Source organism: Ovis canadensis, chromosome 5, assembly GCF_042477335.2.
Source record: "Ovis canadensis isolate MfBH-ARS-UI-01 breed Bighorn chromosome 5, ARS-UI_OviCan_v2, whole genome shotgun sequence".
Taxonomy (NCBI): domain Eukaryota; kingdom Metazoa; phylum Chordata; class Mammalia; order Artiodactyla; family Bovidae; genus Ovis; species Ovis canadensis.
This window is the reverse complement of record NC_091249.1, coordinates 20053571-20075463: the sequence shown is the minus strand read 5'-3', so window position 1 is coordinate 20075463 and position 21893 is coordinate 20053571. Positions and strand designations below refer to the sequence as shown.

Below are 21893 nucleotides of genomic sequence, written 5' to 3'. Positions count from 1 at the left end.
ACCTGAGGTATCCTGTGGCCTGTGTGTTTAAATGAATGAATGAAATTTGGGGGGAGTAAGCTCCCCAGCAAATTTGTATATTCACTCACACACACACATACACACACACCCCTCAAGTTTCTGGTCCCTTTCCATTCTTTCCTGACTCGAGCATTCTAGGGGAGGAAGAAGTGGTTGGGGCAGGGGACTGGGTCCAGGAAATCCCAAACCTTCACTCTATTTTGGTGGGAGATCAAGAGTTCTCAGGTATCTAACCCCGGTGTCCCAATGGAAAGCAGTGAAGGCAGGGGTTTTGCTTGGCAGCCAGAGGTGGAAGGGGGCACTGGGGGACTTGGCCCTGAACCCCCACCTCTTTAAGGATTGGGGGCAGTCCCCTGAGGGGCGTTAGCAGCAATGGGGAGCTGTATCGGCTTATCCGATCTCAGCTCACCCTTCAAAGGGGCACACAGGCCAAAGAGAATGGGGAGGGGATGTGGTACTGGAACCCTCGGCATTATCTTAAGCAGCTCTCTGGGCCCCGGCTTTACCATCTGTCAAATGAGTGGGTTGAACTCTATGATATAAGGACTGGATATGTGGTGGGGAACGGGGGAGGCAAAACCCCGTAGGGAAGCTGGGGCAGCGTGGATGTCCCAGAGCAGACCCCTTGGCCGGGTCTGGGCGCCCAAGAGCGCATGTGCTTTTGAAATCCCATCCTCTCCCCTTCCCTGTTTATTTTTTGCACAAACATCAAAAGGGACTCTGGTCCACCTTGGTGGGGAGGCTCTCTAACCACCACCCTAGCCCCTCCAGTCCCCACACCACCCCAGGGGGCACGCCAGGAAACCCTGCCCCTTGCCCAAGGCCCGCCCCTCAAGGGAGCTGAGAGTTCCATACTTGGCAAATTGGTCTTGGGCCCCAAAGGTTGGGACCCATCTTATGGCTTTTCCAGGGGGCAGGAGGCAGGGAGTCCAGGTAACACAGCTCTGGGACCTGGCCTCCTCTGTAGGGGCTGTTTTTTCTCCCATTACAGCTCGAAGAGCCCCTAGACGCTGGGGAGTGGCCTCAAGTAGGGGGGATGTGGCTTCTTCCTTCCTCTTGCCCTGGCGCAAGGCCTCCTGAGGGGGCGGGGCGCTGCCATTCACCTTTCCCCAGAATGGGAAACTAAATCAAAGGCGCAAAGGCGGGATGCCTTCCGTTCAGAGCCCGGAGACTCGCCCTCAGGGAGGTCCAAGCGCGCAGGCACCGCCCCGCCCTGCGCGCTCTGCGCAGGCGCAATGGTGCCTGCCTGCGTGCACCGCACTAGGGGGCAGGCCCGGCACCGCCTTCCTCGGCGGAGCGCGTGTCCGACTTGAGCTTGACGAATTCCTTAGCCACCTCGTCATTGCTGCGTTGCGACAGGATGCGCAGCACCGTGAGGCCCGTGTCGTCCATGTGGATGCGGCGGCCAAGCGGCAGCCAGCAGGCGGCGCTCCCGCGCTGGACCAGCTCGCGCAGCTGCAGCACGGCCAGCCCCACCGTACGGTCCTCGCGCGCGAAGCAGTAGTCCTTGACGCACACCTGCAGCTCGTAGCACTCAGGGCCTGTGTCAGCGCTCAGCGTGCTGCGGGAGGGCGGAGAGTGAGGACAGGTCTCGCCCTCCTGGCCAACCAACCCCACCGGCGACTCCTCCTCCCTCACCGGGCCACGCCCACACCCGGGCATTCCGAGGCTGGGCCACGCCCACATTGAGTGATCTATTTTCATAACCTGGTGCGAAGAACTGACTCATTGGAAAAGACCCTGAGGCTGGGAAAGATTGAAGACGAGAGGAGAAGGGGACAACAGAAGATGAGATGGTTGGATGGCATCATCAACTCGATGGACATGAGTTTGAGTAAGCTCCAGGAGTTGGTGATGGACAGGGAAGCCTGGCGTGCTGCAGTCCATGGGTCGCAGAGTCCGACACGACTGGGTGACTGAACTGAACTGATTTTCATAGCCTTCCAAGAGAATAAGCCTGGCTCTGCCCCTGCCCCAGGTGTCTTGCCCCACAACCCCATGCTGGGCCACGGCCACATCAGCTGACAACTCCTCTCCCTAGCATGATCCTTGCCCATTCTCTCCACCCTTCCTTCTCTCACTTCTCACTCAACGACACCCCCATGAAACTACTCCCAGCCCCCAGCCAAGCCACCTCCTCACCCCAAGAGCGCCATGTTCCCACCCCGTGATACCAGCGCCCACACCCACAGCCTGCTGAACCGCTGCCTCCACCACCTTGACCCAGAGGTGGCACCCAGAAGACCCTTTACCAGGCTCCCATCTGAACCCAAGTTCTCCCCTTGACGTGGCCCCTCCCCCACGCTCCCTAGCCTACTCTTCTTACCCCCAAGATGCCCTCTCCATATAACCCTGCCCTGATGTCTCACCATGAGTGACTACCCACTCTAGCACTCTTCCCCCTCCTCCAGGTTACAGAGTTCCTGCAGCTGGGTCCTGCCCTGATGCTGGCTAGTCAAGAACTCTCTTCTTTCTGGCTACACTGGCACTGATCCCTTGCATCTCCTTCCCAGGCCGCATTCCTAGCCCTCAACTACTTGGGCCCACCCCCAGGAGATATCTGCCCCTACTTATGGTGGTGCTCTTGTTCCCAGGTATTGCTTTAGGTGACCTACATTTCCAAAGTCCTCTGACCAGGAGCTCTTCTCTGATAGGATTGGCCAGGTTCCTGTCCCTCCAGGGCCCCTCCCTTCAGCTCTGATGCCCCCTTACCCTGCTGCACTCTGTCCCCCAAGAATACCTCCCCAGTGTTACCCTGCCCCAGTGGGGCTCACATATGATCCAAAGATCTGCCAACCCTCACCCTCACCCCAGGTATACCTTGATCAGACTTATTTATGTTCCCTATAAATCATCCACCCCTCTAGGTCCCTGACGCCCCTGACCAAGATTACTCTTGCTTGTTGCGAAGCCCCATCTAGATGTGATCTCAGCCCTACCCACATGACATATATCCCCATGCCCTGGACCAAGCCACATTCCAATCTTGTCCCCCAGAGCAGACTTCTCCAGATGACCTATCCCAATAGCACCAACAAAGCTCATTGCTGACTCCAGGAGGTCCACCCCTATGCCCCTCAGTCCCTTAGCCCCAAGTTTCTTGCCTCATCATGACCACCCATGCCTCTTGGACCAGAAGTTTTAGCCCCAGAAATGCCCCAGGTCAACATGTTCCTTCTGGCCAGACATCTTCTCCCCTTCATGAGCCTTCGCTATGCTATCATATCATACTCACTGTCCCCGACCCTGACCTGTGTGTCCCCCAAGGTGCTGACCCCCATCCTGGTGTCACTCCTGCGCTAAGGTACCTCCTTTCCCACCATCCCCACTTACGATGTGATCCCTCCTGTTCCTGATCCCAGAAACCATGGTGCACCAGACATCCCTCCCACCTACTGGCCCCTGAGGTTCATACCGGGTCATGTCCCCTAGCCATGCTCCCCAAAGCATCCCAGACTTACAACTGAAAGCTCTCATTGTACTTGGGGGCCCAGCTGTTGTTCTTGGATTTGGTCGCAAACTTGCGTTTCTTGTCACTGAGCTGGGGCCCAATGATGTTGACCTCGATGAATGGCCGGAAAATGCCAGAAGTCTGCCACTTGAGATCATTGGCAGCCACCACTGTTGGGGGAATTAAAAGGTAAGACTGCTTAGGGTTCCCCAGTACAGAGCTGCGGTTTTCGAAGCCTGGCTGAAAGATTACATTTCCCAGCATGCTTCTGTAGCTAAATATGACCACGCCAATTAGATGTATGAGGAAGTGACGCAAACAGCTTTCAGCAGGGGAATGCCCCAAAGGCAGGGAGAATGCCCTACATTTTCTCTTTCCCCTAGCTGCAGACTGAGAAGCTGATGGGGGCTGAGTTCTTTGGGACCCTATAGAGGAAGAAAACACATTAGGGATAAAAATACGGCAAAAGATGTTTGGAGACTGGATCCCCAACACTGTGAAGCCTCCACGTCAGTTCTGGGCTGATTGTTCTTGGAGTTACCCCAGAGTAAGATTCATTCCATCTAATAATATCTTGTTTAAGCCATTGTTATTTTAGGTCTTGGATAAAACAGACCAATCTGTGTTCTAACTAGAAAATTAAAGCCCACAGCAGGAAAGCAGAGCTGGGAGAGAAAGTGGAATGAGTCCTGTAACACTCTTTGTACCTCTTGATCCAGCTGTGCCTGAAGGTGGATACTTCTGAACATTTCAGTTTTATGAAGGCATTTTTTTAAATTAAAAAAAAATTCTTCCTTAAGCCTGTTTGAGTTTGGTTTCAGTCTTAGAATCTAGTGCATCTTGGCTGAGGCACTCTCTCTCCCACCTCAGGCTACTCACCTTTCACTGTGACCTTGTGTTCCCCAGTTCCTGGATGAGTGAAGAGCTCTACGTGGACGGAGACTTCACCCACAGGGTCTTCCACCCCCGAGCCTGGGCGGGGCAGGGGAGAATACTTGGCATGAGCTTCATTCTTTCCCACCCACCAGAAAGGACATGGACTGCCTCCCACCCACCATATGCTGGCGGCATCAGGTCATCAGCCATGACAGGTTGGCACTGAGGGCAGGCTGGGAAGATGGGTGCTCATAAGGAGGCCGGGAATCCTTGGCCTTTCACTACTTTGTTGTGTGATCTCAGGCACATCTCTTAACTTCTCTGAGCCTGATGTCCTCTTCTTCATTCCCTGTCATCAGACTCAGTCTTCATCGTTCACACCATCTTGGCAGCATCTGACACATCTGGCTTACTGTGCCTCAGTTTCTCCTCTTGGCTGCAACAAGGCTACATGTTTCAAGTTCTCGTCTTACAGTTAGTCTCTCCTTCTCCCTCTCTTTTTCCATTTCCCCTTCCTCTGTTGACCTTCAAACTGTAGCGGCACCTATACCTCAGTCCTTAGCCCCTTTTTTGTTTTCACTTCCTCGCTAAGTACTGATATGGTGGAAGATACTGCCAGGTCTGCCTTCAGAATACATCCAGACTCTGGCCCATCTCCACAGCCTCCATCCTGGTTCAGTCCCCATCAACCACGTGGCTCCATCTCACACTTCCGGTATGGCTAAATGAACCACAGGTGCCCAATCAGAGCATTCTCCGGCCATGGCTGCAGTGATTGGCTCAGGGATGGTCATGTGACCGGAGCTCGGCCAACAGTTGTCGTCCCAGGGCCAACTAGGCCACTCTAAACTGTTGTAGTAGTCTCTACTGTGTCTCCCGACACTTTCCCGCTCAGCTTCTTTCAGTACACAGCCAGAGAAATCCTAAGTCAGACTGTATCCCTCCTCTGCTCAAAACCCTTCCAAGGCTCTCATTTCACTCCGAAATAATCAGAGTCCTTTCTGTGACCTGCAGTCACTCCTGATACATCCTCACTATTACCTTTCCTCACCTCCCTCCATTCTCATCCTCCTCTAACACTCTGTGACAACATGACCCAGAATTCTCAATTCTGCTGAAGTGACATCTTGTAGAGATATTTTTTATTTTCTCTCCCATTCCTTTTCCAATGGACCATCTCAAGTTTCCACTGAGGCATGTCCCTACCTCACCTCAGACATTGTAGCTCCATCTCGCACTTTAGGAATGGCTAAATGACCCAGGGCTGCCCAATCAGAGCTGTCCCTGGCCATGGCTTCAGTGATTGGCTCAGGGATGGTCATGTGACCCAATCTGGGCCAATAGGAACTGGCCCCAGGACTTTTGTTGTAACTCTTAGAAGAGTCTGGTTAAGCTGCTCCAAGGCCCAGTGAGGGGAGAGCTCATCCCACAGAGGTCTCAACAGAGACCAATGACCAAGGGCATTGTTGGAGGCTCTAGATCCAGATGGCAAATCAATCCTTAGGCTTTCAGTTACAGGCTCACAAATTCTCTAGTCTGCCTGAATCAAGGTAAGGAACTTTTCAGTTTCAGCCATGACAAGCATCGTGATTGATTGATTCTGATGGCGATCATTGAATGAGCAGTTTAGAAGCTTCTGTCCCCAACCCTCCGTGACTCTTGGGAAGGGCATCCTGTGGGGCCTGGGGACCTGTGACCGCCAGCACCTCCACCAGGCCCCTCCCCTGCCCCTCAGGAAGCTTACCACGCCTGGAGCACCCCATGCATGGGGGGAGGAACAGGGGGAAAGTTGGGTGGGGTGGGGTAGGAGAATGGGTCAGTCCAAGGTTGATCAGGTTACCTGGCTCTGTGCGGTTAGTGACCAAGGCTCAGGGGGCAGAAGTCCCCCATTGCCCCAGTATTGGGGTGTGCACCCCCTTATCTTTGCCACCCACCCCAGGCTGCCTTCCTTGTCATCTCAGGCTCCCACCCCACTTCCCCCAACCAGTCACATGCTCAGCCTCACCCCCCCCAACCCCCACCCCAGGCTGATGCTTCATAGCAAGCTCAATCCCGGCCAGACTGAGAGGTGCCAGGGGAGAGTCGGACAGTGGTGGGTGGGGTGAGGGGTCAGATCACGGCCAAAGCTAGTAAGAAGGGGGAGGGGGGCAGTGCTGGGCGCCCCCATCCCATGGTTTGCTGGCTCCAAGGGGAAGTGTCTTTCTAGGCCTCTCTGTGCTTGTCCCAACCCCACCCCCACTCCCCCAATCCCAGGCCCCCTTGAGGGGAAGGTTCCTTGGGCAAGGGGCTTAATCTCCTTTGAGACAGCTTCCTCATCTATGGAATAACGGATCACCCTGAGGGGCAACCTAAAGGAATGTCTTCTAGAATACCGAGAAATGCTTGGCACAAAGGCTAGCTCAGAGTTAGAGCCTGAAAAATGCTCGTTTTCTTTGCTCATAAAAGTGACATAAATAAAAATAACAATAATAATACAACTAACAATTGCTGCCAGCTAGTACATGTCAAGAACTGCTCTAAATTTAATTCATCTAGTGCTAAAAATAATCTTATGAATTAGGGTCCTTGACTGTTCTCATTTTACAGATGAGAAAACTGAGGCTCAAGGAGGCAGCCGGTTGCGGGAGGCGCCCACCCACGGAGTGGCACAGCTGGAATCTGAGATGGGCAAGCGCCTGTCTGGGGGACCCGGGATCTGGGTTAAGAGCAGCACCTAGGGAGAAACGGATTCCAACTCGAATCGCTACTCCTTCCCCACGTGGAACCAGCAAGCCGTCCTTCCCCCTGGTCCGCCTAGGCACCCCTGAAGCCAGTCGGGCCTGGGCGAGGCCCCGCAGGCCTGGGAGGCGGAAGGACGGGCCTTTTACTAGCCGGGCCAGGAGGGGTGCAGGCACCGGGCACCGGGCGCGGGCGGGCGGGCGGCGGAAGCACGTACCCTTCTCAGGATAAATGTCTTCACTAAGGGTAAACCTAGTCCCTTTTCCACCATGGACTAATCACGGGAGTGGGGAGGTGGAGAAAGGAGGGGAGGGAAGAGGGAGGGGAAAGACGAGCGAGCGAGAGAGAGGCGAGGATGGAGGGCGAGTGTGCGGGCGAGGAGCAGGGTAGGCGCGGAGAGGGGGCGGCGAGTGAGAGGGAGGAGAAACAAGAGAGAGAAACGTCAGCTGCAGACGGACAGACAGACAGCCTCCCGCTCCGGGGGGACACCAGGAACACTAAAAGCAGCAGCGTGGGCTGGGCACGAAGCTGAGCGCAGAGGCCCGACGCCCAGGGAGGGCCCTAAGCCCTGGGCTGACTCGGGGGGAAGGGGGCAGCTGGTGGCCGCAGGGTTTAGCTCCCCTCACCCCAGCCTCCTCTTCCACTGCCGGTACTAAGCCTGGGTTAGCGGCCAACCTTCTCGCCCGTGTCTGCACTCTTAGGGCCAATTTTGAAAAGGAGGGTCCCCAGGGAGGGGAACTAGGACCCTGGAGTCCTGCCCCCCAGCCCCAGCTGCTGTGTGCGAACTCAGAGATGGACAGGAGACAGAGGCAAGAGAAGAAAGAGAAAGAGAGAATTTGAGAAATAAGAACTCCCTCTCCGTCCGCCCCCTCCAGGTTGGCGTCCCTCCCATCTCTGGTGTTGTCACTTCTTAGCCCCCGACAGTACAGAGGTCCCTCCCAGGGTACTTTCAACCATTCTTCCAGAGGTCCCTCCCCCGGAACTGCCAATCATTCCTTGGCCACGTGATGTCAGAGATCCCACCCCTGCCAGGGATGTCAATCACTGTCTCCGCCGTCACAAGCCCCTCCCCTAAAGCTATCAACCACTCTCTGGAACCAAGGAGTCGAGGTCCCGCCCCTAACAGCTGTCAATCACTCCTTGGTCCTTGCGGACAGAGGTCCCTCTCTACAGATTTCAATTACATCCTGACCCCCTGACGTCATGGGTTTTCCCAGGAGATGCATTCCCTCCTGGCCCATTGACGTCAGAGGTCCCGCTCCTACAAGCTGTAGATCATTCATTGGCCCGGTGACATCATGGAGCTCACGTGCGCCCCGGAGCTGTCAATTCTTCCCGGGATCGTGACGTCACAGAGGTGAGTCCAAGGCGACCGCCACGCAGGGGCTTGGGGCTGGGTTGCCCCCAGGGAAGGCGGGATTTTCTTCGCGCTAACCAGCGGCTCCTTACCCTGGGCCGACTGCGTCTGCACGAATGTCTTGATGAGCAGGTCGGTGGCCTGAGTGTAGAGGGACAGGGCATAGCGCAGGGACTGCAGGTCTGGGCTCTTCTCCAGGAAAGTTTTCTTGAGGCCCACGCCACCTGCATGGAAGTATTGCTGTGGGGAGCAGGGTAGAGAGAGGTCAGGCTCAGACCTTCGACCTGCCTTTCGGGCTGGGCAGCCCCAACGCCCCGCCCCTACTCTGCTGCCCTCTTCTGTGATGGGTGGGTCGACAGGGCGGGTCTTCAGAACACCCAGGGCCCAGGACTTCCCTGGTGGTCCAGTGGCCAAGACCCTGCGCTCCCAATGCAAGGGGTGTGGTTTTAATCCCTGGTCAGGGAACTAGATCCTACATGCTGCAACTGAGAGTTCACTGCTGTAACTGAAGATCCCGCATGCTGCCCTGAAGATCTCAGACCCCGCGAGCCGCAAGGAAGACCCAACACACCCAAATAAATAAATAAAAATAAATAAATATTCAAACAAACAAAAAAAAACAGGTCCTGCTACTCCCACCCTTACCCTGCCCCAAACCCACAGGTGGGCTACCAGCACCCTCAATAACACCCATGTCTTGCACCCCCTCCCAGGCCCTTTGCAGCTCTAACCTGCAGTCTCCTAACCTTCTTTCCCAAAGTCTTCTCTCACCTCAGGGCCTTTGCACTTTCTCTGTTTGCTGGTGAGAAGGTCCTCCCAGTCCCCACCCCTAATTTTCCATTTTGCCATGGCTGGCTCCCCGTCTTTAAGTTTTCAAAGGGTTTTCCTTAACCACCCCTCCTTAATATGTCGCCAACCATATTTTGCTGTAATTCTCCATTTCAACAAAACATTTCCTACTACAAGAGTAGTCTTCACACTTTTGATTTCATGGAAACCACAGCTCCCTTTCATGTCTCCATGTTCTTGGAAGGGCTGGTTCCCTGCCTAAGAGTGCTCTATTTGTTTTGCCTTGTGAATTTCTATTCCTCAAACTCCACCTCCCATGTGCTGTCTTCCAGAAAGCCCTCCATGGACTCTCCCATCCTTTCCAAAACCCTGTCCTGACCCAACAGAGCTGGGGATGTCCACAGGGGTCTGCCCTCAGCCAGCTGGGAACTGACAAAGAAAGGTGATCAGGGAGTGTTTATAAATGGAATGGATTAAAGTGGGTTGCAGCCTAGATTCATGTCCACACTAGCCACATCCTCTGCTTGCCCCACCTGGGATGGGCAGGGGAGGGGCCTCTCACCTTGATAGTGTCCAGGGCCAGCTCAACAACTGCACACTGCTTCGGGGTCAAGCTCTTGGCTTCTTCTCGTACCATGTGGTCCTGGATGGATGAAGAGAGGGGCCAGGTGGGCAGTGCAAACTCTTCCCTGGAGATCTGCCTATGTATGGGTCTCATCTTCGCTAAACTCCAAGAAGTTGGACAAGTGGGTCCTTCATCACTGTGCTCTCAGTGCCTAGCATGTGGCTGACACATGATTCGTGCTCAACACACATTTGCTGAATAATTATTTTCCGCGATCAAGCTGTATCTGAAGCTGAACCTTACAATACACTGAGGAAATAAATTGTGCTTAAGCCATTCTGAATAGGGCTTCTGTCCTTTGAGCCTGCAAAGCATGCCACTATTCTCAGACCTCTTCCCCAGGAAGCCCCCCACCCCTGGCCTCACCTTGAGTTTAGATAGCTGACCCAGCTCCTTGGCTGCATTGAAGATCATCTGGGTTCCCTGTGGGTAATAACCGACATGACCCCGGTGAGGGTGGGGCCCTCCTGCCCAGTGCCCAAGCCCCCACTGACACCCTAGCCCTGGACGCCACCTTGGTTCTTGTCCAAAGGCTCTGGACAACCTTGTTCCCAGGTTGCGCCCTGGGGACAGACGTTTGGAACCCCCAGAAAGTGCTGAGGAGGAGATGGTGACCTTGTCCCCAGAAATCTCAGTCCTGTGGGGGGCACTACCCATCCTCCCACCTCCACCATGGCCCCAGGTTTATGGCACAGAGAAGGAAACGGGGCAGCGGGAGGGCAACTTGATGTTTTTGGGTATGAGTGGGACTTGCCAGCCCCGGGGCCACGGAGCCTTGAGGAAACCACAGGACGGACCCTGGTGAAACCTACCACCCACCATGGGCCCGCTCCCTCTGTGGGAGAACTTCCCCAGTAATCAGAGGGGGTGGGTAGGGGAATGTTAACCTGAACTTTTAAAGAAAGAATCCTCCCCCTTAACACCCACCTCTGGACCCATCTCCCATTCCTCCCCAAAACAGACATCAGCAAGATGACATCCTGGTTATGGCTCCGATGGGCCAGGTGGGCCTGGGTTCAAATCCCAGCTCTGCTGTGTGGTCCTGGGCAAGTCATTGAACCTCTCTGAGCCTCAGTTTTCCCATCTCCGATGGAGGAAATCCTATTCCATTTGTGGCTTAGCTGGGACTAAACATGTCTTTGTTCAGTGTTCACAGTTATTACTGCTCGGTTATCAAGGTCATGGGCAGCGCTAGGGGAGACGGGGCCCTGGCCTGGAAGCTATATATCCTGCCTCTCACCCCCCATCATGATGCCGAGTGAACTGAGACACGTCTCAAGCCCTCTCTGGGCCTCAGTTTCCTCCCCGGGCCGCTAGGGGCACCTACACTAGCTTAGGGGGTGGTGGGGGGTGGGGCTGAGTATCATTGAGGTTAGAGTCCTGGGGTGGCCTGGGAGTCCTGGGCAAGGCTAAGCAGGGAGGAGGGCCATTTTCAGCTGGGATATCTGGAATCACACTGCTGCTTTTCCAAGCTGGCCAGTGGGATCCAGTCACCCTGCCGCTAGTGGTGCCAGCATCACCGTCCTGGCTGCAGCTGCTCTTTTCAGTCCTTGCCTGTGATTCCCCGAGGCTGCCGCAAGGCACAGTTACTCGGGGGCCCAGGCGGGGCCTTGGCTTCCCCCGCCACACCCTCCTCCCCACTTGCCACCCACCCCTGCCACCCCTCACGAGCAAGCCAGACAGACAGAGGAAGAAGAGACCGACAGACAGGGTCACAGTACACCCCAGACGGCACGGATCACAGAAGTGGAAAGAGGCACAGGTCGGGTTGGGGGGCAAGGGGTGAGGGTGGGAGCCAGACAGACAGTGAGAGGCCGGTCTTACATCTGAGTGGCTTGGCAATTTCACCCTGCCCTGTGGAGAGAATCAGGTGAGGGTCAGAGTTTGGGTTGCTGCTGAGAAGATATTCAGTGGGGTTTCCTGCCCCCCTCATCACACAGCCCACAAGCTCCCTCCCAGGTTGTGGGTCCAATGTTGGACCCCCTCCCCAGCTAGGCACCTCCCCTCAGCCCCTGGTGGGGATTCAGGGTCAGATTCTGAACTGCCAGGAGACTAGAATCAGCCTGGGGACAGGTACCCAATCCCACAGTCAGCCTGCCCCAAGGTGGGGTGCCTTGGGGAGGAGGGGGAAAAAGAGACAGAGCTTGGGGTCTCTCCTTCCTCAGCTCCCAAGGCCTTACCCCAGCAGGCCTGACTCTAAAAGAAACATACTAACACAAGTATCACAAGTTCACACAAAACACAGACACACACCCAGGCATATCCACGGGTATGAAAGTTTACGTACACACACACCTGGACCAACGTACAAAGATACATACACATGCAGAACTCAAGAGCTAAGATACACACATGTACTACTAAACACTTGCCCACGTGTGTACAATCACACACAGAAACCCACACACTCTCCACCCCCACAGGGATGCACATACATGCACAGAGTGCCTGAACATACTGAACACATATGCCCTCCAAAGGGCTGGGTGGGTGAGTTGGAAGCCCTGCAACCTCTCTTCATGAAGTGGAGACACACCTTGTGTGCACAGAGGCACGATAGCTCCTGTATGAGTGCACAGCAAGGGAAACTGCTCATGTATTACCACAGCTCCCATCTCCTTACAACAAACACCCATTAGAATGAACAAAACATGTCTCAGTCCAGGGCAGTCCAGTGTCTGGGCCGTTCCAGAGGCCACAGAATTTCAGCTGAGCCCAGGACTGGGGTTAGCCCTTTGGGCACTGTTGTGAGAGGACAGGGGCTGTGTGCACACACACACGCTCTCCAAGCCGTGTCCCTGGGGATCCACTTTGTTTCTGACTCCTAGTTTTGTGGGACGTGGTTAGGGAGCCCACCTCCTACCCATGAACCCCCAGCTGGCCTCCCTGCCCATGCAAATGGACACACACACACACGCGCGCAGCCACAGCAAAGTCTGGGCCTCAGCACAGGCGAGGCCCTCATTACCTTTTCTAATCCCTTGCCATGCTTTCTCAAGAGGGTGCCCTGCAGAGACAATGTCACAGGGTGATCAGCCTAGCAAGCTGTGTGGGGTGGGAACCCAGGGTGAGAAAACACACTCATGGGGATAGGAAGTAAAGGGCATCTTCACTGCACAGTGGGCTGATGACAGAGTTGCTGGGGGATAATGTGTGTGCCTTAATGACTGACTCAAAAGGTGTGAGAGCCAGAGAGGCAGGGAAGAGAGAGAGGAGAAATAGAAATACAGAGCCAGAGAGAGAGAGAAGTCACTGCCAAAATATAATCCATTTATATTTACTGTATATATGAGGCTCTTGGTTTTTGAGTCAACAGGAAAGTAAATGGCTCCATGTTCAGACAGACCTGAATTTGAATCCTGGCATATATTTGCTATGTGGTTTTAACCAGGTGACTCTTCCTCTCTGAGCCTCAACTTTCCTCATCTGTAAAATGGAATAATATCTATCTCACTCAAACACGTGTCATGAAGGTGAGCTGAAACAATAGCCGTGAGGTCTGGAATACAGGAAATCCTCAACAAATGTACATTCCCTTAGCCCTCTACCCACAGACACACTGTCTGTAGTTGGATAGGCTGCCACCGGGTGGTTACAGTCAGACTGCAGCCACAAGAAGTGAGATGAGCCCGAGCAAGTTTTCGACAAAACTTTGAACTTTATAAGAGCCTTGTCTTGCCCAAAAAGAGGACTCCAGAGTGGTTCTAACTGATCTCTGCCCTTTTATGCGTCTACACACTACCACCACCACCAATAATATTAGCTCTAACGTAGCGAGCTCTGCTTCAGTCGCTGAGTTGAGCACTTGAACACATCATCCTACTTGGTTCTGAAAACAACACTCAGAGAGCTGCTACAATTAACCTCTTTCCCCCGCCCCCCCCCCCGCCCCCCAGACAAGGAAATGGAGGTTGGGAGGTGAAGTGACTGCCCAAGGTCACAGAGAAAACGGCTGGGCTGAGATTTGATGCCAAGTCTGCCTGACACCAAGAAGTCACAACATTGTCCCCACCTGGGTGCCTGTCTGGGATTCCTGTGTGTTAGCACGTGTGGCGGGAGTCGGGTGGGCAGCGGTGATGGTGCGGTCTGCCTGATCCGCTAGCTTTGGGAACCGGGGTGATGAGGGTGTCGTTCGTACGGTTACTACCAGTTCAGAGTGGAAAAGGGAGGTCAGAGAAGTTCCACTGACTTTGAACATTCTTTTAGCTTCAGGGAGAGACCCAGATATCCTGGTGGCGTCTCAGTATGGCAGTAAGGGTGGATTCTAACTAAATCATATGAGCAGATGTGAAGGCGGTGGACCCCGCTTTTGGAAGGCGGAAGGCCCCTCCTCCGTACTTCTAATTGGGCGGGGTGGGGCGTGGCCTCCCTCCCTCCCGGCCCCGCCCCTCCCCATGCCCCGCCCCAGACAGACACAGGCACATCTAGGCGGAAGGTGGGACAGTGGGTGGGGGGCCAGTAGGTAAGGAGGGGGCGCTGGGGGCGGGGTGCAGCCACGCGGTGGGCCGAGTCCAGACACAGAGCGGACGGACAGACAGACGGACAGAGGGGCCTCTACTTACGATCATCTGTCAGCCGTGATGGGGGCGGGGCGGTGGGGGAGGGGGGAATAAGTCACCGTGAGTCTCCCGGAAAAGCCAGGGAGGGGGCGGAGACGGCACCAAAGGGCGGACCCCGTGTCCCAGCCCAGCCCAGTCCAGGGGAGGAGGGGGGCGGGCGGGCAGCTGGAGGTCCCCAGCTTCCCCCACCATCACTGCCTCTCGGTTGCCCCCACCGCCCCTCCCACGCCTCCCTCATCCACCCAGAAACTTCCTCCCACTCTAAGCTGTGCCATTAACCACATGCCATCACTGTCCTTAGGCCCTGACACCGCCCCAGGGGAAGCCACACCCAGCCACACCCCTCTGAAGATGACACAATCCCTCTACTCCTACCCAGCAGCCTGACTGATCACTATCCCAGGGCTGTGCCCAGAAGAGTCCCAGAAGCACGGTCCTGGTCTCCAGATGACCACGGACCTCTGCTTGACCTCTGTTAACTTCCGTGCTCTCTGTAATCTCTGGTTGACCTCCTGGAACTCTGTTCTATTGGCCTCTGAGCTTTGAAATCTGGGTATCTCCTTGCCTCTTGACCTCCACAGTCCTCTGATGAACCCACTGACCCCTATAACCTCTGTGACCCATGGATGGCCTGATGCCCAAGCTGATCTATTTTCTGGGTAATCTCTGACCTTTAAATAATCACTTGTTCCTCCTATGACCCCATATCCCCTAGACTTGACCTCTCTGACCCTTAAATGACCCCTGAATGACCTTTTGACCCTTTTATGACTTTTCACCCATGTGTGACCTCTCTGATTTCTGAAAGGTCCCACTGACCTTCTGGTGGACCCTCAAATGGCCTTGTGCCTGGATGACCTCTAAGCCCCCAGTGCCTTTGACATCAAGCTCTCTGGGCTCTCCCAGAGGAGGTGGCCCAGGTGTCCCCTCTGGCCCCCTGCAGGCCTCACCGTCTGGTCAGTGAGGGGTGGCAGGACGATGGTCTTCTCCATAGTGTTCATGACCAGCTTCCATAACTCCTTCAGCACCCGCTTCAGCACCGTCTTCTCACAGATTTTGGCAAAGAGAGTCAGGCTGGGGGCAAGGGATAGGTCTGAGAAAGGGCCTAGATGGTCCCAAGCTGAGGAACCCCTTCCCCTCACTACATGGGCAAGGTGGGAAGGCATGCCATGGACATGCAAGACGGTCTGATGGGGTTACAGTGTGTGATGCACGGGGGGAAGAGTGAATGATAGCTGGACAGAGCAGCAGGAGCGAGACTGGGACGGAGCCTCAAAATCTAGGAGGAAGGCCTGGGCCTTAGCATGAGGGCAATGGGGGAGCTGTGGAGTGTTCAAGAGAGAGAGCCAGGTTTTTCTATTTGAACGAATAGAGTGGGGGATGAACTAGAACAGGAAGGTTGGAGACAAGGGGCTATGATGGGGCTGGGGCCATGCTCAGGAGAAGAAGGGAATGCTAGGGAAGGGGACAACCTTGAGAGGGAAAACGACAGAGTTCATGACTGGCTATATGGGGTTGACAGAGGGCAATCCATCATGATCCTTCCAACAACTTAGCCACCCTCCACCAAATCATCCTTCCCCCAACCCTAATGCTTCCTCTATCAATTTTTTGGAAAAAAAAATGAAGTGAAAGTGAAATGACTCAATGGACATGAATTTGTGCAAACTCCGGGAGATGGTAAAGGACAGGGAGGCCTGGCATGCTGCAGTCCATGAGGTCGCGAAGAGTTGGACATGACTTAGTGACTGAACAACAGCAAGCATCACTTTTCCCTACCTCCCTGCTTTCCTTTCTTCCATCCTCCCACCCATACATCCATATACCTATCCTCCAAACAGTTATTCATCCAAATATTTACCCAGCTCTCCATCTTATCCATCTACCCATCCACCCTTTTATCCATATACTCTCCATACAGCTTTCTAAGCATTTTTCTTTTAATCTACTCATCCATCCACCCATCCATCCCTCGTGTCTTTTACCATCCCTTCATCCATACAAATATTGACCCACTGATCCTTCCAATCATTAACCCATTAACCCAATCTTTCCATCTCTTCATGCCTCTGCTCACCCGCCCGTCCAAACCATTCAACCACCACCCAGCAAGCATGCCCTGAGTATCCTCTCCAGGCCAGCCCCAAGGTTAATGAGGCCCCACTCGAGAGCCCTCCCTGTGGCCCCAGGCCACCCAGCCTGGCTCACTTGCTATCCAGCAGGTCCATGATGGGTTGTAGCACATTGTCAGCATCCTGGGCCACGCTGCTGCAGGCACTGGCTGGCACATTGCCTGTGCCTTTCACCTGGCTGAGGATGTCACCCATCTGCTTGACACAGTCTTCAATGTGCGGCTGGAAGCTGGGGACACAGAGAGGAGGACCTCAGATTAGACTTTCCTGGCCTCTGGAAGAAGGGCAGGATGAGGCCGATCTGTGGACCTTTTATCACCAGCATCAGAGAGCCACGGCATATAACAGGAGTGGGGTTTAATAGCAGAATTGGGCATCAGGCTAAGATATTTACTTGTGTTGTGTATTTCATCACATGGTCCTACTCAGGTACTACTGTTAATCATCTTTACCATCTGAGCTGCCCTGGTGGCTCAGACAGTAAAGAATCTGCTCGCAATGCAGGAGACCTGGGTTCAATCCCTTGGTCAGGAAGAGCCCCTAGAGAAGGGAATGGCAACCCACTCCAGTATTCCTGCCTGGAGAATTCCGTGGACAGAGGAGCCTGGCGGGCTACAGTCCATGGAGTCACAAAGAGTCAGACACAACTGAGTGATCAACACTTTCACATTGTTATCATCATCCCCACTTTATAGATGGGTAAACTGACATTCAGAGAAATTAAACAACTCACCCAAGGCCACACAGTAGTAAGCAGGGAATCTAGGCTTGAACTCAGCTTTGTATAGCTCCTAAGGGCCTGAGGTCTTCGCCACTACATCTGCTGAGTCTCCAGATGCCCCAGGCTGGGGGCTGTCCCCTCCCTTCTGCTCCCAGCTCTGAAGATGCCCCCACCTGGTAGCAAACACCCGGCTGAGCTCATCCAAGACGTTGTTGAGTTTCACCTGTAGCTCCTTCAAGATGTCACTGGCCTCGGCATCCAGCTGAGGAGGGAGAAGGAACATCAGGTCAGGCTCATAGGGCATCCACACGGAAGGGGCATTTTCCCATCCAATTCAGGGGAAAGGAGCTGGAGAGGAAACTGAGGCTCAGACAGTTAAACTGCTTGTTTGGGTCTGATGAAGTCGCTGAGCTGGAATTCATCAGGTACGAACTCTGGGGCCTGTGGGGACATGGGGACGATAGTGACCCTGCCCAGACCCTGGCTCACCTCCTTCCCTCCCATGGCTTCGAACATCTTCTCCAGCTGAACTCTCAGCTGCTGAGTGTTGTTCATGAGGATGCAGGGCTGCAGATGGGAAAAGAGGAGGGAGTCAGGGCTCAGGACCTCTCCCCAGGGCCTCCCCCACCCTGCCATGGCCAGGGACCTCAGATGGTTACAGGGTCTGTGTCTGGAGGAAGCTGGGGTCCCATAAGGTCATCTGAGCATGGAAGACAGCATTTGGGATCAGGTCCCCGGGAGTCCTGGGGGAATCTCTAGAGATGAAGATGGGGAAGGAGAACTTCCCCTCTGGGTAGGCTGGACCTGGTGAGTCCAGAAGGGCTGGACCTCTGGGAGTAGCAGAAAGGGGAGCTCCAGTCACACACCAGCATTCTTCTACACGGGGTCAAAACTTTGTAAGCTCACATACATACTTCATTCACAACAGCCAGACGATGGCACATTGAAGACGTGTCCCCTCCCCTGCAGATCCCCCTGGACTCACACAGCCAGACACAGAGACACGCACACACAGTCGGACATACATGCAGACACAGGTATCAGAGCCCGGGGAAGGATGCTCTGGGGGTACAGAATGGGGTTGGGGGGAAGAGGACAGGGGCCCCCGCAGGTCACCACTTTCTCCTTCTCCTTGGAGCAGTAGGAAGCGAAGTCCTTGGAGATGATGTCTGCATACTGGAGGAGCACATTACTGATGGTCTGGGGGGAACACAGAGGGTGGGTGAGACAAGGGGCTGGGCTTAGATGGGCCCAGCAAGAACCATGAGTGAGATCAGGGATGAACCTGAATCCCTACTAGCACCTAAGACGGACCACCGGGCTGGGCGAATTCTCCACCCAGGATGACCATCATGACGAAGGGGAGACATCACCAATGAAGATCATTGTTTCACACAGACATAGCTCCTCTTCAGAGCAACCCAACAGTCATATTAACCTAACCCCAAGCACAAGCATAACTCAGTCCCAAATTGAATCCCAATTCCTATCTGCAATCCTCAACTTTACCCCAGGTTAAAGTCAATCCAACTGAACTTCAACCCCAGGTCAATGGCCCCAACCTTCAAACTCACCTCAACACCTGCTCACATTCTATATAAATCCCAGTACTCACTCCAAACTCAATGTTTGATTGAGTCCCAGTCCTAATAGTAACCCCAAAACTAACCCAAATCTCAATCTCACCCCTAACCCTGACCCCAGGTCCGAATTCATCTCCAACATTAACTATGACCCTGACCTCAACCCCAACCTCAAACTCTCAACCCAAACCCTGATCCCAACTTAAATCTCAATGACCTCAACCCTAACCTCAACCCAACCTCCAACCTCGAAACCCAACCCTAAACTCCAACCATAACTCCAATGTCTATGGCATGACCAATCCTAACATGGGCATCAACCCCTACCTTAATACCAGTGATTTCAACAACCCCAACCTTGACCTCAATCCCACCTCAACACCAACGCCAACTTTGACCCTATTCCATCCCCCACCTGGACCCCATCCACACCCCAAACCTTGGCAAAGCGCCTCATGTAGTGCCCCACAATCTGGGGGTCAGGACACTCGAGTTTCTTGATGATCTCAAAGCTCTGGTTGAGCTGGGAGAAGACATCCACCACGGAGCAGGAGAACAGGGCATGCTCTGAAGTCTGCTGGAACTACATCGGAAGGGAGGATGGAGGGAGGAGAGAGGTCAGAGCCAGACAGTCTCTGCAGTCCAACCCTCCTGCTTTACAGGGAGAACCAGAGTGCCCTGGGATGACAGTGAGATGGAGAGTGGGCAAGGTGAACTCAGAGCCAGGGCTCAGAGGTGGACGCAGGGGGATGGGTCAGGCTTGATAACCTCTCATTCATTTGACAGAGGAACAAAAGACCCATCAACACTGTGAACAAGACAGCGATGGACATGTTTTCCAGAGACTGGCCTCATCCCAAGGGCAGTTTTGCCCCCAGATTGGATCTCAATGGACCCCAGAAGTCATGAGGCCACTGTGGGCAAACTGGAAGCTTGGTGGTGGATCACTTTTCTTACCCCATCCTTCTTGTCTCTCTCCAGGGCTCCATGCAAGAAATCTCGGGACACTTCCTCATTCTCATCCAGCCACTGGATGACAAAGGGCTCAAACCACCTGGAATGGACAGCCAAGATGGGGCCCTACCATCTCTTGTCTCCCTAATCCTCTGCTCAGACTCACCTATGGCCTGGGTGGCCACTCCCCAGCTCCCCTCCTACTTCACCGTTGAAATGGACTGAATGACCATTGTCAGAGCCAGGCCCAGACATGTGGATCCTGGTGGGTAAACTGCCTTTGGGCAGGTGGGTTTATTCTCTGAGATCCTGATACAGCACACAGTAGGTCCTGGTAAATGGTGACCATCCCACTCTCCAACACAGCCCAAGAGTCAAACGTCCCGAGGTCAAATCCTGGCTCTGTCACTAACTGGGCATCACCTTGGGCAAATCTTTCAGTATTTTATCCTCTACTTTTTAATCCACAAAGTAGAAATGACAATACTCCTATCTCATAGAACTGGCGAAGGGATTGAAGGAGAAAGGACAAGTGGGACTGCTCAGCATGGCTCCTGGATCTTCTGATCATTAACTGTCTGGCTAGAGAAGTCCATAGTTCAACAGCTGAGAATGGAGAACACTGGGATTGTACCCCACCTGTGCCCCCCTGATGCCCAGGAAGCTCTGAAGAGGTCAACTCTCCTGCCCGGGACCTCAGTCTCGCTGTCTGATGCCCAGGGAACTCAGAGGACGTCAACTCTCCCATCTGGGACTTCAGCCTAGCTGTCAGCACTACAGTTCTGGCTTGGGCTCAGGACAGGGGACTTACGCAGGATACTCGGGCACTCGGTCCTTAAAGGCAGGCAGCTCAGCCACATACTCATTGTAGAGCCATTTGACCTTGAAGTGGAGGTTCATGTAGTCGGCACTCTTGCACAGGCGATGCTTATCGTGCTCTGGTGGGGAAAGCAAGGGGGCAACTTAGCCGGAGGTGTCTACCGCTCTCTGCTTTGGCAGTGCCCACTCAGGCCACCACTGAGGTCAGACCTCCAATACAAGGGACCAGGGAACTCACAACCTTAGTGGGGGACACTGAGGCACAGCTAACCGCTGCTTCCAGGCTGGGAGATGTGGGGGTGGGGGGCACTCACCCTCCATTGCATACTTCATATCCTGGGCAAACAGATTCCACATCACTTCAGCGCTGATTTTACCCACGTTCAGCTCCTGGGGAAACCTAGTGAAGGTCATGAAGTATGAAACCTTGGCAGACAGAAGCAGACAGGCTGCTTGGCCGTCCCAGTCCTACAGGGTAGTGGGGGACAGGCAAGGGGTCTGGATTCAAGTTCACGCATAGCCACTGACTTGCTAAGTGACTCTGCACTGAGGCCTGCTTCTCTCTGAGCCTCCAGCTACCCATCCCTCCGTGCATTCGCTACCCCACTCACCCATCTGTCTCTTCACCCATCCCCCGTCTCACCACTCATCTCTTCCTGCCTTCATTCTTTTACTCACCCAACCGCCCGTCCGCCAATCTATTCATCCATCCACCTATTAATCCATCTGCTTATCCATCCAGCCATCTGTCCATCCATCTATTCATCCACCCATCCATGCATCCACCTGTCTGTATATCCACCTGTTCATCTATCCATCTCCATTCACCTGTCCATACATCCCTTCATCTGTCCACCCTTTGGTCCATTCATCCAAAATCCCTGCTCTGAACTTAATATTGGAGTAACCAAGAGATGCTGGCACTCCAGAGCCAGGAGCCCTTCTAGCATTCACCTCAGGGAGCAAGAAAACACCATAGCTCACTCAGTTAACACAGATGAAAATTCTACAGACGTGTAAAACCACAAACCAAAACTGTACACACATTCACACATAATTACCCAATTCACATCACATACTAAAGTATACAACTGTACACAAGTAACAACTAAACCCGCGGACCACAACTACACACAAAATTACATTCACACATGTAAGAGATAATGCAATGTACATGCAAAAGATTTAGCAGAGTATAACACACAGGGAATACTCGAGCAACACTACTGTTATTTATGAACCTACAGACACATAAAATTATATATACATGTACACACTGTTACGTACA

The 21893-nt window shown here is 54.0% G+C and overlaps 1 protein-coding gene across 1 annotated transcript in view; it reads right to left on the bottom strand.

The window, feature by feature from the left end:
* Positions 1-455: 455 nt before the first annotated feature.
* Positions 456-21893, bottom strand: part of UNC13A (unc-13 homolog A) — a 75526-nt gene continuing 54088 nt past the window's right edge. Inside the window, exons 27-45 of the mRNA XM_069590292.1 lie at positions 20920-21005; positions 20598-20724; positions 19790-19886; positions 19272-19415; positions 18366-18449; positions 17739-17816; positions 17423-17511; positions 16605-16757; positions 15347-15470; positions 14400-14405; positions 12806-12844; positions 11662-11691; positions 10204-10260; positions 9775-9855; positions 8516-8663; positions 7284-7340; positions 4352-4444; positions 3483-3642; positions 456-1582 (exon numbers count right to left, since the gene is read on the bottom strand). Coding sequence (XP_069446393.1) covers positions 1282-1582; positions 3483-3642; positions 4352-4444; positions 7284-7340; positions 8516-8663; positions 9775-9855; positions 10204-10260; positions 11662-11691; positions 12806-12844; positions 14400-14405; positions 15347-15470; positions 16605-16757; positions 17423-17511; positions 17739-17816; positions 18366-18449; positions 19272-19415; positions 19790-19886; positions 20598-20724; positions 20920-21005 — 1954 coding nt within the window. The 3' untranslated portion in view covers positions 456-1281. The remainder of the gene's footprint in view (positions 1583-3482; positions 3643-4351; positions 4445-7283; positions 7341-8515; positions 8664-9774; positions 9856-10203; positions 10261-11661; positions 11692-12805; positions 12845-14399; positions 14406-15346; positions 15471-16604; positions 16758-17422; positions 17512-17738; positions 17817-18365; positions 18450-19271; positions 19416-19789; positions 19887-20597; positions 20725-20919; positions 21006-21893) is intronic.